Raw genomic sequence first — 18,689 nt, forward strand, 5'->3', positions numbered from 1 at the left:
AACCTCACAGAAAAAGAACCGAAATGATACCACTCACAACAACAGACCAAGGCAGATAAACAGCAAGCGGGACAGAATAACAGCGCTTCATGGGAGGCTCACTGATGTTATCCAGCATGGTGACAAAACATCTGAGAACAAATCTACCAGCTCAGCGAGCAAACTTACAACCTACAAACTTATGTATCTTCTCTGAAATCACAAACATCATACCCTCGCCAAAAGGCTACACTCCCTGCCTCGCTGCTGCTCCCTTCCCCGCTCTCACCCCTCTCCTCCCTAGGTTGCATTCCCCTTCCCTGCTCTGCAGCCCCTCTCCTCCCCAGGCTGCGGCCCCCTGGGAGGAGAGGGGCGACAGAGTGGGAAAGGAGGTTGCAGCCTGGGGAGGAGAGGGTTGCAAATATATAAGGTATTGGCAAGACCGCAGCTAGAGTACTGCATACAGGTGTTGTAATTACGTTGGATAGAGTTCAGAAAAGGTTCACTAGATTAATTTTGTAAATCACAATATGTACTTTCTACAAGATCCAAAAATTCACCAAAGGTCCTGACACAGCACCTTTCAAACTCTCAACTACTTTCACCTAGAAGGACAAGGACAGCAGATTCACAGGGGCATCGCCACCTGCAAGTTCCCCTCCAAGCCATTCGCTATCCTGACTTGGAAATATATCACTGTTCCTTCACTGTTGCTGGGTCACAATCCTGCAATTCCCTCCCCAGAATGTTTCCCCTTGTGGGGCTATATAGAATGAGAGATCATAGTTGTAGGCTGAGGTGTGGCAGATTTAAAACAGAATTAGGAGGAATTACTTCTCTCAAAGGGTTATGAGTCTGTGAAACCTACTATCTGAGTGCAGTGGACACTGAATAAATTTGAGGAGATAGATCACTCTTTTACTAGTAATGGGTTAAAGGGTTATCTGGTGTGAGCAAGAAAGTGGAGTTTGAGGCTGAGATGAGATCAGCTGTGATTGTATTAAATGTGGAGTGTGAACTAGAGTGGCTGAATTCCCTACTCCAGTTCCTAGTTCTTATAGTTATGCCCTCTGATCCTACATTTTTTATTTATCTTTGAAATAATAAGGGCTGGTACATTATTTTTCATAAGATGTCCCTTAAACTTTTGCAACTCTCAATATAAATCGTTGTGCGTTTCTAATTTTTGTTCCTACTTATCCTGTCATACTAAGAATCAGGCTCCTGTCTCTTCGATCTACCCTATTTTATATGGGGATTCTTTCTTTGTGATATGGTGACTACTGGGAAACAAATTTTGTATTTAAGTTGAGGCACACATGACTTTATAAAATATGTCAAACACCTTTCTGTTGTAACCACATGGATTGATATAATGCATGTCGCTGGATTTGGTATTTAAACAACCTTTTCTTCTTAGCATGTGATCAACACATCATGTGTTATGTATGAGAAAGCTTATTCTATTTATTGATTTATTTTTCCACTTCTCTTTGCTTTTGCAGCTTAGTCTGTGCAGTCAGCTATACCACACAAGCTGGAGAGAAGATGTACTTTAGAAAGTTCTTCAAATTTCAGGTAGTACCTGTAAATTTAGGACTAAACTCTTCTTTTAAAATGTATAGAAACAAAAGAATTGTGGTCAACTTTTTATTTTTCATATTTTTTTTGAATGATTTTTAAAATTGACCAATTTCTAAACTGAAGATTTGGTCAACTATTCATTGACATTTTTCACAATATGCTCAAAATTGAGTGATTAAAGATGCTACACAAAGCATTCGAATTACTGTTTCTTTGTTGATCAAAGTTGAGCAAATATTTTTTCACAAAAATCTTTGGTGTTATCGGAGTTTAATAGATTGAAATAAAATAGGATATTCAAGCTGAACAGAAGTTGTTGGCAAAACAAGCTTTTCTTCCCCCTCACTTAAAATACATGCTTTAGTCTGAAACAAATTAGAATATATTCATTTAGAAATTAGTTGTTGACGTAATCACGTGATGTTATAGATCTGGATAATTCAGATCATGTTAATCCACAACACACAACAATACTGCACCTCTGCGCTGTTCTCCCCTAGCATGTTCTTAAATGTGTCCAGGATTTTCACCTCCACCAGTCATCCTGGAAGCTCACTGTAGTATCACTGTCCTTCAAATACTACTTCCTTTATACTAGTTCTAAAGTTAGAATTTATTAGGGTTGAGCTGTGGTTTTCCAACAGTAACAGTTCACACTTGTATGGACACTTTATCATAGTATAATATCTTGAGTTGATTTACAGAAGTGTTATTGAATAAAAGATTATGCCAAACCACTTAAAGAAGTATTTGGTGGATGAGGCAAAACCAGATTGTAGAGGGAATTCTTAAAAAAGCTTTTTAAATTGAACAGATTTACTGGCTGTAATATAGGCATCCATTGTTAACTATTAGCAACTGCAGAAATATGGTTCCCCTCAATTCTCATGGAGTAGCATATGCTACACTCTTCCATTACAATCCAGCTAGGGATCCAATACAGATTCAGTGAGGAGGCTATAACAGCATGCTGGGAGCAACATTAAGTGTATGTTAAAAACAAGTGAAACTACTTCACAGCTTTACACATGCCAAACAGAAAAAGCGCCATGCTACAGATAAAGCTAAATGATTCCATTACCAGAAAATGGAATTAAACTCTGCAGTTCCTTTTGGAAAGTGTGACTGTTGGTCTCAATTAAATAACTAAGAAGAGGAGATGGCTCCATGAACATTCACATCCTCAACAACATTGAGATTCCTTCACTCCTCCCCTCACAAAAAAACCACCTGACATCACTACAAAAGACTAAGCTGAACAGTTTGCAATCACCTTCACCCAGAAGTGCAAAAAGGATGAACATCCTCCGCCTTCCTCCTGAGGACCCATAGAAGCCGATTCACCCCATATATAAAACTGATGTTGACCTCAAGACATTAACACCAACAGCTATCCAGAATATCCTGTAAACCTCAGTTGTTTTTGGCATGTTTAGTATCAAAGTAAAATCTATCATTTTCTCATTCTAATCCTTCTCCCAGCACACGCCTACCATTATTTTCTGCTTTGCATTAATTGCAATAGATTCCTATTTATAAGTGAATTGGGGAAAGAGTTCAATGAAAACTTCAAAAGATAATTTCAAATCAAATGTGAGGTTTAATAAGATTACTTGAACCTTATTGGCTTAATAATAAATCAAATATTCTGTGTGAAAATTATATTCAACATTATACTTCAAGGCAGTGAGGCTGAATTTAAATGTTTCAACCAGTGATAAACTAGAAATCTTACTAACAAGGGCCCAGATGGTCCAATCTGATTGGAGACCCTCTCTTCCATCTCTGGACAAAACGCAAGCACTTACTTTTGGACAGGTTCTCTGTGCAGCACACTGACATCACAGGGAATCCGTAAATTTGTGAATTGATTGATTGTGGAGCAGCTACAACTAGGGACCAAGTTTCAACTCCAGTAATCTTGAAAACCAGAAATGTCTAAAAAGCAGAGGCCAAGTAAGAATATATAGGCACAGGAAAGAGAGTTGGTTTGTGGTAAGGATGAGAAATTTATACTTAGTGCACAATCAAGTGAAGAACTGGCAACTGTACAGATGGTTTGCAACTGAACAGAGCCAGAATGGCGTTTCTTATGAGTATTTTGCTGGTGCTGTTGGGGAGGGTTTAAACTAACTCAACAGGAATGTCAGAACAAGCAGAGAAGATTAGAAAATAATACTAGAGTGTACAAAACACTGGGAGAGACAGAACTAGAATCGAGAATATTAAGTTAAGGGGTGAAGTCAGAGCGAGAGAGAAAGTAATGAAGTCTAAATCATTATGCTACATATATATGATTAGGGAGTTGTAGCCATGTTGCCAGGTGAGATTATGATGCTGATATAGCTATTAACTGTGACTGGTTGCAAGGTGTTTAGGAAATGTATAAAAAGAAGAAAAGCAAGGTTTGTTTTGGAGAAAACACTGGAGTAAGAGGATGTCCCAGAGGATTCAAGGAAAAGAATCGATCTCCCTAGAGGTAAGGAACCAAAAAGGTACAATTACAATGCTTGGTGTAATCCATAGACCATGTGAGAAGGGCGTAGATGAACAAATCTGCAAGGATGCTGTAATTAAGTGCAAACATACCATAGAGTATTTATAAGGTGAGACTTTATTGACCGAATATAGACTATGTTAGTGGTAGTGTAAAGAACAACAGTACAATTGTATTTGCAAATTATCCAACAAGAAAGAACTATAAAAGAGCCAGGTTAGACTTGGTTGTTGAGATTGACATTGATCAAGTAGAGCAAGGATGTTGCCACGTTTGGAGGATTTGAGCTACAGGGAGAGGTTGATAGGCTAGGGCTATTTTCTCTGGAGCTTCGGAGGCTGAGGAGTGACCGTATAGAGGTTTATAAAATCATGATGGGCGTTGATAGGATAAATAGACAAAGTCTTTTCCCTGGGATGAGGGAGCCCAGAACTAGAGGGCATAGGTTTAGGGTGAGAGGGGAAGGATATAAAAGAGACCTAAGGGGCAACTTTTTCATGCAGAAGATAGTAAGTCTATGGAATAAGCTGCCAGAGGAAGTGGTGGAGGCTAGTACAATTGCAACATTTAAGAGGCATCTGGATGGGTATATGAATCGGAAGGGTTTGGAGGTATATAGGCCAGGTGCAGGCAGGTGGAACTAGATTGGGTTGGGATATCTGGTCAGCATGGACGAGTTGGACCGAAGGGTCTGTTTCCATGCTGTACATCACGATGACTCTATAAGTGATGGTGGAGAAATCTTTTAGGTGACAATGATCATTGTATCACAAAATTGGGGATGTTATTGGTAAATGATAAAGAATATAGAGCAACAAATAATTAACTAGTGGACAACTGACTTCAATGGGGCAAGAATGAAGTTAGGCTGTATAGATTGAAACCAAACGTTGGGCAAAGCAGTAGCTGCGTTATGAATCATTTTCAAAGAAAAAATGGCTTGGGTACGAGCAAGGTATATTTCCTCAAAAGAGAAAAGGAGGGCAAACAAATCCAGAGCTTCCTCAATAAGAAATGAGATAGAAATTTAAGTTAAGGATGAAAAAGTGTGTTATGACAAGTGTCACATGGAAGATATGACTGAGAACCAAGCTAAATACAGAACATTCCAAAGGGAGCAAATAAGAGAAGTGAAGAGGGATTATAAATAAAAACTGATAAGTAACACAACATGAAATCCAAAGTCTTTGGTATGCGTTTTAATAGTAAAGAGGTCATAAAAGGAGGAGTAGACTGATTAGGGAATAAAAAGATGATTTGAAGAAGGAAGAAGACATGCCTCAGGTGTTAAATGAATAAGTTGCATCTGTCAATATTTCTGAAGTGGATGTTCCTGAGGCCATAGTGACAGAGGAAGAAATGCCTTCATAAGAAGTGTTTAAATTGATAAAGATGGGAATTTTGAATAAACCATCAGTTCTCAAAGTTGACAAGGCATCAGGTGATATGCATCCAAGGGAATTGAGGAGATGAGAGTAGCAATTGCAGAGGCACTAATAATAACCTTCAATCTTCCTGTGATTCGAGTGTGATGCCAGAGGTTTGGAAAATTACAAACATTAGGCCCTTGTTCATAAAATTTGTAAAAGATAAGCCCAACATTTAGAGACCAGTCAGTTTAACTTCAGTGCTGGGGAAACTTCTAGAAACAATTATCCAGGATAGGATTAATAGTAAAACGGAAAAATATGAGTTAATTCAGAAAAGGATTTGTTGAAAGAAAATTGTGGCTAACTAAGTTGCTGAAGTTTTTTGAAGCGACAGTAGAGAGGTCAATGAGGACAATAATGTTAATGTGGTATACATAGACTTCCACAAGGCATCTAATACAGTGCTACATAATAGACTTGTAAGAAAAGTAAGAGCTCAGAATATAAGAGATCGTAACAATGACCTTACAAAATTTGTTAAGTGATAGGAAACGGGGTAATGGTTAATGGATTTTGGTTTGGAGAAAGATATGTACTGGAGTCCCCTGGGCATCAGATTTGGAAACTTTGTTTTTTATGACATATATAGATGATCTAGATCTTGTGTGGGGGACAATTTCAAGTTTGTGGATGTTACAAAACTTGGGAGCATTGTAAACTGAGGAGGACAATGCAAAACATCAAAAGAGTATTTGCAAGTCGGTGGAGAGGTTGATGGGTGGCCAGTGACATACAGAATGAAAACAGGCCATTCAGCCTAACAAATCCACACAAACCCTCTGAAGAGCATACCACCCAGACCTATCCCCTTACCCTACCGTCTTGCATTTCCCATGGCGAACACACACAGCCTACATATCCCTGAACACTATGCGTAATTTAGCATGTCCAATCCACCTAACTCGCACTTTTTGGACTCTGGGAGGAAACCGGAGCACCCAGTAGAAACCCACACAGATAGGAGGAGAATGTGCAAACTCCACACAGACAGTCGCCTGAGGGTGGATTTGAACCCGAGTCCCTGGCATTATGAGGCAGCAGTTCAGTGTTGAGAAGTGTGAGGTCATGCATTTGTCTACAAATAACATGGAGAGACAGTACAAAATAATTGGAGTGATTCTGAAGGATGTGAAAGAACAGAGAAACCTGAGTGTATATGTACAGAAGTCATTCAAGGTAAGATGGCAGGTAGAGAGAGCAGCCATATGGTATTCTAGATACAGTTCAGAAGATGTTTTGGACTCTGTCAAAATCTGTTTAGTTTCAGTTAGGTAGTTCTGCCACATTCTTAGCTGAATGTACAAAGCAGTTGCTCCTGAGAAAGGCATAGAAGTGTTTAGCATTGTTTAAAAAAAGATTACCTCAGAGTAAAGAGTTTAGTAACAGTTCCAAACTGGAAATGGTTGGTCAAAATCCTCAAGGAGGATTTGAAGCTGTGAAATTCCATGTTTTGTTGTGTGAAGACCCCAAGAAGAGGTTTTTAAATTCTCAAGATAGAGGAGTTAAAACCCTAGTTAAATTAAGCCCTATAGCTGTGATGGAGAAGGACACACTCTGATGTGAGTACTGTAAAGGGGTGCTTTTGGAGTTAATAAGATTTTTTTTATTGTGTATTTCAAAATCTTTAAACGTATGTCGTGTGTAAATAGTTTGGCTAATTCTATTCTATGTTAATTTATTTTGTTTATTTGTTAAAGCTGTCTGCAGTGATGCATACTAATAAGGGAGTAGGTTAGCAGATGGGTGTTGATGGTAGACTTTCACGCAAGCAGGGTGACAGATTGGTAGACTGGCAGTAGAAGAGTTAGAGTACCAGCTAATTGGTGAGAGGATAGGGTAGGTCATAGAACATAGAACATTACAGCGCAGTACAGGCCCTTCGGCCCTCGATGTTGCGCTGACCTGTCATACCAATCTGAAGCCCATCTAACCTACACTATTCCATGTACGTCCATATGCTTGTCCAATCACGGCTTAAATGTACATAAAGTTGGTGAATCTACTACCATTGTAGGCAAAGCATTCCATACCCATGCTACACTCTGCATAAAGAAACTATCTCTGACATCTGTCCTATATCTATCACCCATCAATTTAAAGCTATTCCCCACATGCTCGCCGTCACCATACTTGGAAAAAGGCTCTCCCTGTCCACCCTATCTAACCCTCTGATTATCTTATATGTCTCCATTAAGTCACCTCTCAACCTTCTTCTCTCTAACGGAAACAGTCTCAAGTCCCTCGGCCTTTTCTCGTAAGGCCTTCTCTCCATACCTAGTAAATCTCCTCTGCACCCTTTCCAAAGCTTCCACATCCTTCTTATACTGTTCCGACCAGAACTGTACACAATATTCCAAGTGAGGCCGCACTAGAGTTTTGTACAGCTGTAGCATAACCTCATGGTTCCGGAACTCGATCCCTCTATTAATAAAAGCTAAAACACTGCATGCCTTCTTAACAACCCTAGGTAATAACAATGACTGCAGATCTGGAAACCAGATTTTTCCAGATGAAGGGCTTTTGCCCGAAACGTCGATTTTACTGCTCCTAGGAAGCTGCCTGAACTGCTGTGCTCTTCCAGCACCACTAATCCAAATTCTTAACAACCCTGTCAACCTGGGTGGCAACTTTCAAGGATCTGTCTACCTGGACACAGATCTCTCTGCTCATCTACACTACCAAGAATCTTACCATTAGCCCAGTACTTTGCATTCCGGTTACTCCGACCAAAGTGAATCACCTCACATTGGTCCGCATTAAACTCCATTTGCCACCTCTCAGCCCAGCTCTGCAGCTTACCTCTGTCTCTCTGTAACCTACAACATCCTTCGTCACTATCCACAACTCCACCGACCTTAATGTCGTCTGCAAATTTACTAATCCACCCTTCTATGCCCTCATCCAGGTTGTTTATAAAAATGATGAACAGCAGTGGACCCAACACCGACCCTTGGTAACTGGACTCCAGGATGAACCTTTCCCATCAACCACCACCCTCTGTCTTCTTTCAGCAAGCCAATTAATGATCCAAACTCAATCCCATTCCTCTGCATTTTGTACAATAGCCTACTATGGGGAACCTTTTCGAACGCCTTGCTGAAATCCATATACACCAAATCAACCGGTTTACTCTCATCTACCTGTTTGGTCACCTTCTCAAAGAACTCAATAAGGTTTGTGAGGCACTACCTACCCTTCACAAAACCGTGCTGACTATCTCTAATCAAATTATTCTTTTCTAGATGACTATAAATCCTATCTCTTATAACCTTTTCCAACACTTTACCAACAACTGAAGTAAGACTCACCGGTCTATAATTACCAGGATTGTCTCTACTCCCCTCTTGAACAGGGGAACCACATTTGCTATCCTCCAATCTTCTGGCACTATTCCTGTAGACAATGACGATTTAAAGATCAATGCCAAAGGCTCGGCAATCTCCTCCCTGGCTTGAGGATCCTAGGATAAATCCTATCTGGCCCAGGGGATTTATCTATTTTCACACTTCAGAATTTCTAATACCTCTTCCTTGTGAACCTCAATCACACCTAGTCTAGTAGCCTGTATCTCAGTAATCTCCTCGACAACATTGCCGTTTTCCAGAGTGAATACTGTCGAAAAATATTCATTTAGTGCTTCCCCTATCTCCTCTGACTCCACACACAACTTCCCACTACTATCCTTGATTGGCTCTAATCTTACTCTTGTCATTCTTTTATTCCTTAAATACCTATAGAAAGCCTTAGGGTTTACCCTGATCCTATCCGCCAGCAACTTCTCATGTCTCCTTTTGGCTCTTCAGAGCTCTCTCTTTAGGTCTTTCCTGGCTACCTTGTAACCCTCAAGCATCCTAACTGAGCCTTCACATCTCACAGTGGTTTGGGGGGGCATTAAGTGTGGGTCCAAATGGAGAGGTTGGTTTTGTGTACTGTGGCAGTTGGTGTGGGTAGTGTTTGGAGTGAGGGTATGAGCAGTTAGGTGAGATCTGCCCTGGGCAGTAGGGTCTAACATTTTATGTTCTATGGCAATGATTATTTAGTTAGTGTGTCAGAGTGTCTGCATGGACCAATCAATAATCCCTCTAAGTTGCATGGCTGCATCACCCACAGCTGCTTTGATAGTCCATGTGCAGGGTTGGATGCGCATCTGCCTTTCATAGCATTAATTTCCAGTTCCTGAAGTCTCTGCCACTCGCTGGTCTTGGAGATCCATGCAGAATAAAAGGAAATTAGCTGGAACACGGTGCCAGTGCACATAGAACATAGAAAAATACAGCGCAGTACAGGCCCGTTGGCCCTCGATGTTGCGCCGATCCAAGCCCACCTAACCTACACTAGCCCACTATCCTCCATGTGCCTATCCAATGCCCGTTTGAATGCCCATAAAGAGAGAGAGTCCACCACTGCTACATCTTCCATGTTACCTGTTGTCCAACCATCTGGATAGCTAAGGTCTGGCCCACATCATAAATAACTGATATAAACCCAATTTGAAGGGATTAAGGCTGAAATGGACTTATACACCTCTGCAGACTCCATGGTAACCACAACCAATGCAGAGCAGTAATTAACAAAGCCCGCCGAAGTTGAACCATAGTCCTGAAAGTAATATAAAAGTCTGAGTAAGTTCTGAACAAACTATATCTCGTATTTCTCTGAACACATCCACATGTAACCCAAGAGAAACGTGCAGCAAGTACACTGGGTTGTGGAGATGACACAAAGGCTACTCCTTGGTATCTGGATTCCTAATTACTTTAAATTGCCTGTTAATCTTGCAGTAATACATAATTACCTCAAATATTTTCTTCAGTGACCTAGTAAATTGGAAGCAACAATGAATTTCGGTTTTATCAAGCAGAGGCTCCAAAGTTACAGTAAATGGAAAATTATGGAATGAATGTACATTTCTCCAGCTTCCTCATTTCCCCTCACCCCACCTTATCTCAGTCCCAACCCCCAGATTTAGCACCACCCTCTTGACCTGCAATCTTCTTCCCGACCTCTCTGTCCCCACCCCCTCTCCGGCCTATCACCCTCACCCTCACACTCACCTCCTTCCACCTATCATATTCTCAGCACCCCTCCCCCAAATTCCCTTCCCCCTATCCTTTATCTCAGCCCGCTTGGCACACCAGCCTCATTCCTGAAGAAGGGCTTATGCCCGAAACGTCGATTCACCTGCTCCTCGGATGCTGCCTGGCCTGCTGTGTTTTTCCAGTACCGCATTTTTCAACTCTGGTCTCCAGCATCTGCAGTCCTCACTTTCTCCACATTTTCCAGGATCCTGCCATTGATCTTAATTAAAGTTTGTGCATTGAAACTGTTTAGAAGGGGACCATATATTTCCAGGTGTTCAGTGAAAGGTTCATTTTCCCAAATTCTTTGGAGAAGGTGTCGAAAATGACTGGAATCCATATGCATAAATGAAGCTCTGTAACTGAGGTTGAAGAGCTTTTGGAGTGAAGGCAGCATAATTTTCACTTCTGTAAATTATCTTCACATCTGTGGGTAGTTTAGAGGTGAATTACAATATTGCAGTGAGGAAAATGGAACAAAGTTTTGCTTCAATGACACAGCCCAGGCTTCACTGAGAAGGTTTCTAGTGACTCCATTGGTGAGAATTACAGTTTGCATGTCATTGTGGAGCAGATTGAAGATGGTACCAAATTTATGAGGGTAACCAAAATTGAATAGTGACTTCCATAAGACTTCACAGTTGAGAGAATCAAAGGCTTTCTTAAGATCAAAAAGAAAGTGTAGCAGTTTGTGCTATTTTCCCTGTATTTTTCTTGAATTTGCTTTACAGTGAAGATCCTTGAAAACTTGCTCCCCAGGATTGGCATGTAGTTTATAGGTCTGACACTTGACTCTACTTGGAACTCAGTTACAATAGGAAACTCCCGAGGACAGTGAATAATTTCAGGGATACTTTGAGAACATCCCTAAGATGTCAACTGTACTCACTGACTTGAAGAAGTCCCTGTTTTGAGCCATTAAAGGTAGTGCACAAACCTTGAAGCAATCCATTTACTCAACCCTTCACGCACCATCTGCCCCACACGTGGCAACCATTCTGAGGGATTGGCTTTAAAAAAGGACTTAATTACCATTTGTGGATACGTGGTTAAAGTTAATGAGTAATTTTAAAAGGATACAGGTTGTTCTGATATAATGTGCCTTTTGTTAATGCAAATTTGTTGTAACACGATTGACAAAGTGGGGACACAGTTTCTAAAGCGCAAACTTTTAAAACGTGTTGGCTGTAATGCAATTATATTGCTGACACTTTAAGTGCTGTTTCTAAAGCGCAGTTTTTCTGTAATATGGGCTTGCACAAGATTGCTACCATCATGTTATAGAAGAATTGACTGTTGGATTAGAATGTAACATTATTTTGCAGCAATGACATTGCAGTCATAGCTGTTGGAAAAGTTCAAACATTCATTTGAGGTCTGTGCTATGGCTGGTTCTGATGTACATGATTGAGGTGCTTTGAATTTCATAAACCTTGTTTAAAATTATAACTTAAATTCTTTGGGTGTATTCTAAGTAATTATTTATATGAATTGATGTGAACTTTGAAGCATTTAAAATGACAGAAAATTGAAAAGTATTGGTGCTGTTATAGGACTTGATAGAGTAATCATAGTAAAGCGATGATTGCTTGCATTTCTTTCTTCCAGTTTATAGATATGTTGCGAGAAACAAATGGCAGACTGCCACAGCTGAGGTTATATAAATCGGGGATTATGTTGTGTTAATCTATTAGTGGGTAATACCTTTACTGTTCAATTAGAGCAATGGTTCTGGTGCTTCATTCTGTATTTTCAATCTTTGAACAACACCAACAATGAATACTAGTCTAAAGGGAAAGGTATTTGACATCTTCTGGTCAGAGGCTGTTGTGAAATTAGCAGATTGGTCCAGAATTTTAACACAAGCTGAAAGCTAAATCAGTATGCTCGGCATTAAACTTATAAATCTGTAACATTTTCTTTGACGAGATTTTGTTTTTAAAAGTCTTCAAAGTCACATGACTCCGAACATTTTATGAAATGACCAGGCTTTCATTTGTAGAAGTGAACACTTTGTATCTTATCTAATAATCTTTTGTATATTCTCTACCGTCAATCAGTTCTACATAGGCTTTACTTTCAACAAACTAGTGGTAACGGACTCTTTGCTTCTGAGATGGCATCTTACGTTAACAGTCCTGATGGATAATCTAGCTGAGAAAACTGTCTTCAGCTTGCATTCTCTGTTCACACAGGTTCTTAAACCACTCGACGTAAAGACCAAGTTCTACAATGCTGAAGTAAGTATATGATTAAATTGCCACATTGTACCAAGGATTCCAAATTGACTTGAGTTCATTCCATTCTTTTGCTTTATTTTAAAGGTATATTGAGATCTGTTTATTATGCTGTTGCTGGTAACTTGCATAGTCATACAAGGTGCTTGTTTTTATTTCTACGATGTGCTCTTCAGATAAGGCAATTCTTTTGCATTGTTTATAGGTGTTTTTTAAAGGAGTCCTGTTTTTTGTAAATTTTGTTTTGATGAGTTGATCCAGCCTGTAGACTATGAACCTTCTATAACTGGAAGAGCCAAATTCGCAGTACACTGAATAATCTAGCTATTTTTGTTTGCACTAAAATCTGCTCTTTCAACATGTTTGTTCCTTGTTTGCTACAGTATATCAGCATTCCAATAATAGGTAGCTGCATTAAGTAGATTAAATGGAGGATTCAAAGCAAGGATTCGGAACACTGCACCTCTAACAATTAGTGCTGCATGCTAATCATTCTAAGTCACCATTTAAAATTTGTGCTAACAATGAAGGAGAAAATAGGTTGTGCTTTTCTTTATCAAATCAAACTTAATTTTGAATTCATCAAATATAATCTGAGAAATAAATATTGCGCATCCTGCCAGTATAATTTTAACTCTTAATTTCTTTCAAGCTTCTTTGTTAACTGAAGCTTGCATGTTTTCCTCAGCTTTGCAAATCTATTCACAGCTGAACCCCTTCATCATTGGAACCATTATTTTATACTTACATTTGTGTCCTCCCACATCTTAAAGACAGACAGTGCTATTTTTGACTGCCCAAATGACCCTTGTTACATGTCTCTCTCCAACACTTCCTCCTACTATTCACCCAGCACTTTTTCCTATTGCATCTTATATCTCCTTCCTTTCATCACACCCACTTCAAAATTCTGATATGTTTTCCACACCTACAGTTCTCTCTTCTCACCCACTGTCACTCTTCTTTCTCTAGGTAGAACAGCTATACTGTAATTTAGTTTCCTATTGTCAATATTATCTTCAAAAAAACTTCTCTTCGGTGTTCTTGATCATAATGTTGGAATTGCCTTTGAAGTCTTCAAAGCAATTGCATCTTCTCAAATATTACCACCACTTCCCCTTTTCTGACCTCCAAGTTCCAGGCCCTACATCCATCCCAGGTCTTTCCAGGATGCAACATCCTTTTTAGTTTTCAATAATTGACTTTTTGTACCCTTAGTCTATCTGCCATTCATTGAATCTGACAGATTTAGGTAAAGCAACCTGTAATTATGTAGCTTTTGCATTTGAAGCTAGATGTTAAGTTCTTACAATCTCTTAGCATTGCAACAGCTTTTGAGATCAGACTATTAGAGATTTGGAAACCAAAGTTATTGTGTCGAAAGATGAAATAGTCATTGGGTTGTTGGATTGTTCACTAGGGTTTGATTTTCACTATGTAGTGACTGTGAGTTGTAACAAACCACAGGTATTAGCAAGCAGCACAAAAATATTGACTTTAATGCTAAGACTACAGTTTTAGTGGAAACGACAAAGAAACAACAATAATATTTTATTAGTATTGTTGAAAATTTTTATTAGAACTGCTGTTAGGTTATAACTCAGAGCAAAAATTTTGTTTTGAAGGCATGGAAAGTACACACAAATTTATGTACTTATGCAAGCTGCAAAGCAACCAAATTATTAGGTATCTAAGCTAGGATGTGGTTGGCGGATTTGCCTAAATTCAAGAAATTGTCTTTGATCCTTTTTAAATCTTGGAATCAGCTGAGTTTACCATGAACTATAAATGAATGCAATTTATATTCCAATGAACTATATATTTTGCAAGCATGTAGTTACATATTTAGAATATTTGCATGGTTATTGCACTGAAGATGACCATTGAATTTATTGAATCCACCCAGCCTCTAAGCCAGGTAATTTAGTGAATTCTGCCTGGTCTTTCCCTTAATTGAATCTCCTCCACCACTCCCTTAGACAGTGTATTCCAAATCATAATTGGTTGTTACATTTAAAAGAAAGCTTATTGTTTTTTTTTGACCAATTGCCTTAAAATTGTGTTCTCTGACTCATGACCTCTCTAGTAATGGGAGTAGTTTCTCTTTATTTACCCTATTCAGACATCTAACAAGTTACATCTCGAGTTTCCACCCTTTCAGAGGAACAGTCCCAGCTTCTCAAATCTGTTCTCATAACTGAAGCCCCTCATTTGAGGAACCATCTTTTTCTGTTTATTATATACTTATTCTATGATATGCTTTCTATACTCTTCATGTCTTTCTTTATTGTGTGATGCCTGTATTGGCCAGGTTGAGGTTGAAATACTGTTTTGTTCTTAACTTCCTTGCACTACTACTCTATGACTCTATTTATAAAACCCATAATCCTGCAAATCTTTTAACTGTACTGACAACAAATGTCATCTTCAAAGATTTGTGCATATCCACCTCTTTCCAATGCATATCTTTGCGTTATATCTTGTCTGCCTCTGACTGCACAGCCTACCACCCTATCTATGTCCTCTTGAACTCTATCAGCTCACAATACTTACAAAGTTTTGTCGTCTGCAAATTTTGTTTTGTAACCTAAGTCTAGGTGATTAATATAAATAATTGGCAGAGGAATATGCAGCTTAGCCTTTTCATTGTACTTCTCTTGAAAACAATTATGCACCGAGTAGACTTCATACTTTTCAAGGTCCTGCCTGCTTTAAAATTTGAATAAAGCTTGGCAATTAACTTGCAATTATTATTAACTAGTACATTCTTTATGGCAATACTTCTACCAGAGTTGACTTGCCAACCAATCAGCATTCACACTCAGACAGTGTGAATGTTGTTTTCCCTTTACTTTCATATTTCTTGTGAATCGTCCTGGTGAGTATAAGGTGAATGCTTCAACCAAGGTGTCCATTTTCAGCAATAATCAAGTTTTATATGACCAAACTACTGTTACATAATAAAAATGTTTGCTCCTGTATTGTTCTCTTAATGCTGGGTATGATAAATATATCATTTTAAAGGATATGAATCAATGGTGGATAAATAGTAATGAGATACTGATTGCATAGATCAAAATGAATAGCAGAACTGGTCTGAGTGACTGAATAGAATATTTACTGTATTCTTGTGTAACTCATTATTAGGAATCAAATTAGTGAGTTCCTTACTCTGTAGTTTTTTTACACACACAACATGTAACAAAGCAAAAGGTTTAAATGCAAGTATTTTCAGTGATTTGTGAAGTTTTCAACATTTGAGCCAAGTCTTTGTGAGAAGCAGTGACACTTATCTGAAAGCACGTTTGTGCAAATCTTCTTCCTTATACTTTCCAGAGGTAAAAATAATTCCGTAAATACTCTCCTTCACAACATATAATAGAGAGTACTCATCAAAATTCTTTATTTCCATTTCTAGATGTATTTTGAAATTAGTTTTTAAAAAAGTATTGTAATTGGCTTTATGTCCCCTTGAGTGGTTGGTCTTTGCGTGGACTATTTTGGAAAAGGCTAGCCTAATGAATGTACATTTATTTATTTTGTCTCACTCATGGGTGATTGCTTTGACCCTTTCTTTCCATACTAATAGTATATTGGGAACATAATGAAGAAGATGATTAAGCTTTTCATGAAATATTTAGGTAAAGTAGATTACCTTTTCTTTAACATTTGATCCTTATTTCTCTAATAATGTTTGCTTTTTTAATTTTTCCCCTATTAGAGTGACCTCAGTTCTGTGGTAATTTTTTATTTATTGCTACTTTGTGTTTTGATTTAATTGCAACATAATCACAATGGCTGTAATTAACACTGGCTAAATTTGCAGAAAGATAATGGAGAAGCATTGTTCAAATTGGAAATTTCTTTGAAATGGATTGTCTACAAAGTGACGACTTTGAAAATCTGATTGTAAATTATATTTTGTTCATTTAATGTCCATTTTACTGAATTGCCTTCAAGTTAACCAATAAATAACCACTTGAAAGCTGAAAAGTTAATTTTTCAAAGGCTTGACTGTATTGTAACAAATTTATGCTTTTCCATTATGTCACTAATCCCATCATCCAAGCTTGCTTTAAAAAAAACTGTTGAGTAAAAAGGTAAACAACATAAAAGTAAAGGGTTTTGAGCAATGGATTTGTTGGAAGATGTTTCATCAAAGTGAAATTTTTAAAATCTTTAACGTTAATGTCACGTTGGGAGATGAACATATTATGTGGAACCAGCTGTCAATACATTAATGGTTTTGGATAGAAATCAAAAATGGAACACTAAGCACTGAAATTTTGTCAATATTGTCATTGACATTGTGCATATGTTCTAGTATTTGAATGGAACAGACTAAAATCAACAAGGGTTCCTTTTCTCTGCAACAAATGATAGGTGAATCTGCTGGAAACAGTGGATCAGGCAGCATATAGAGTCAGAGAATCATACAGATGGAAACGGTCTCTTTCGGCCAATCTCAATCCCAAACTAAACTAGTCCCACCTGCCTACTTGGCGTATCTCTCCAATGTGCCGAATGGTTCATGATTAGCGTTTCAAGTCAATGATCTTTCATTAGAACAGTCTCTGGCTAATATAACTTAGCAAATTGTTGCATCTGCGGAATGATTACATTTAATATACAAATTAATCTAGTCATTTTTGAACAGTAATGTGATTTAAATTACAAAAGCAATGGTTACATTTTTAGAATTATAGAAACAAATTCTATAAGGAGGCTGATATCTATGGTGGCTGTGGAAGTTGAAGTGAGCTTAGTCCCAGATGCCCTCTTTGTGTCCATAACACATTAGGTTTCTCATCCTTCAGCATCTGTCCAAATCCTTTAAAGTTTTTATGGAATCAGCTTCCACCACCTTTCACTACACCAAGTTTCACTAATGCAAATTTGAACTATTGTATAATCTATTTTCCCTATTCTCTGCTGCTACATGAAGATATTGCTTTGGGACCTGAACAAGCCCAGTTTTTCTTCCTGAGATAACTTCTTGGATTTCTTATATATGTTGCATGCTAATCTTTTTGCTTGTCGCATTTCCATCCTCACTTTCTACTAGCATTTCCATCCCTTCCATATTATGTTTTCAATTTCCTCTAGTACTTCCCATAGTTTTCCTGATTTTTAATTGCATCTTGCTCTGGATAATTGTTGACACTTGGTTTAGGCTATGTATGACTCTGGTCATTGTAACTAAACTTTCCACCTAGACCCATTAGGCACATAGTAAAGGTTTCATTTATTTCGCTTAATGTTTGATATCCCTATTGCCCGTGTAATTAATTGTTTTACCTCATTTATTCCTATGCTTACATTGCCAAAATTATGAAAATCTCACCTAAGCTTTTAGTTTCACTTTACAGATTTGCATGCCGTGAAAGGATAGGATGTTAATTAGAATGTACCCAGTTGCACAGATAAACAATTTCATAGTTGTTGGTTGCATAATGTGAGAGTTATAAGTTCCTTTTAAATGACCAATCCACATTGTAGAATAATAGAACGCAAAATCATTTTATTTTTGTTTTTAATTAATCAACATGCACCATTTGTGTAAAGAACAAAGAATAAATCACTAAATAACTTTTACCCCCTTGCTCACTGTACCCTCTTCTGACGTCCACAAACAAGTAAACATTTGCTATCTGTTAGTAATATGAAACAAATATTAAAAGGTGAATTTCATAATTTTTTAAAGTTGTCAATTGTAATAAAAAATCTTTGCAAGATTTTGAGTCTTGTTCTGATTTGGGTAACCTGTGCCATAATCTAAACCAGCAGGTTCGTGGTGTGGGGAAAGTTTATGGTTAAGTTGTTAAAAAAACAAGAAAGGATTTCACTGCAATTTTACTTTGCTCCCTTTTCTCCCCACATTAAG

General features: G+C 38.1%; 1 protein-coding gene across 4 annotated transcripts in view; it reads left to right on the forward strand.

Moving 5' to 3' along the window:
* trappc13 (trafficking protein particle complex subunit 13) overlaps positions 1-18,689 on the forward strand; it is a 67,110-nt gene that overhangs the window by 33,839 nt on the left and 14,582 nt on the right. For 2 of the 4 annotated variants that reach the window (XM_060830391.1, XM_060830401.1), the window contains exons 6-8: positions 1,485-1,557; positions 12,764-12,808; positions 16,527-16,544. In XM_060830391.1, coding sequence (XP_060686374.1) covers positions 1,485-1,557; positions 12,764-12,808; positions 16,527-16,544 — 136 coding nt within the window. The remainder of the gene's footprint in view (positions 1-1,484; positions 1,558-12,763; positions 12,809-16,526; positions 16,545-18,689) is intronic. The other 2 variants (XM_060830410.1, XM_060830419.1) reach the window with 1 other exon arrangement.

The sequence above is a fragment of the Hemiscyllium ocellatum genome, chromosome 1, assembly GCF_020745735.1.
Source record: "Hemiscyllium ocellatum isolate sHemOce1 chromosome 1, sHemOce1.pat.X.cur, whole genome shotgun sequence".
Classification (NCBI taxonomy): domain Eukaryota; kingdom Metazoa; phylum Chordata; class Chondrichthyes; order Orectolobiformes; family Hemiscylliidae; genus Hemiscyllium; species Hemiscyllium ocellatum.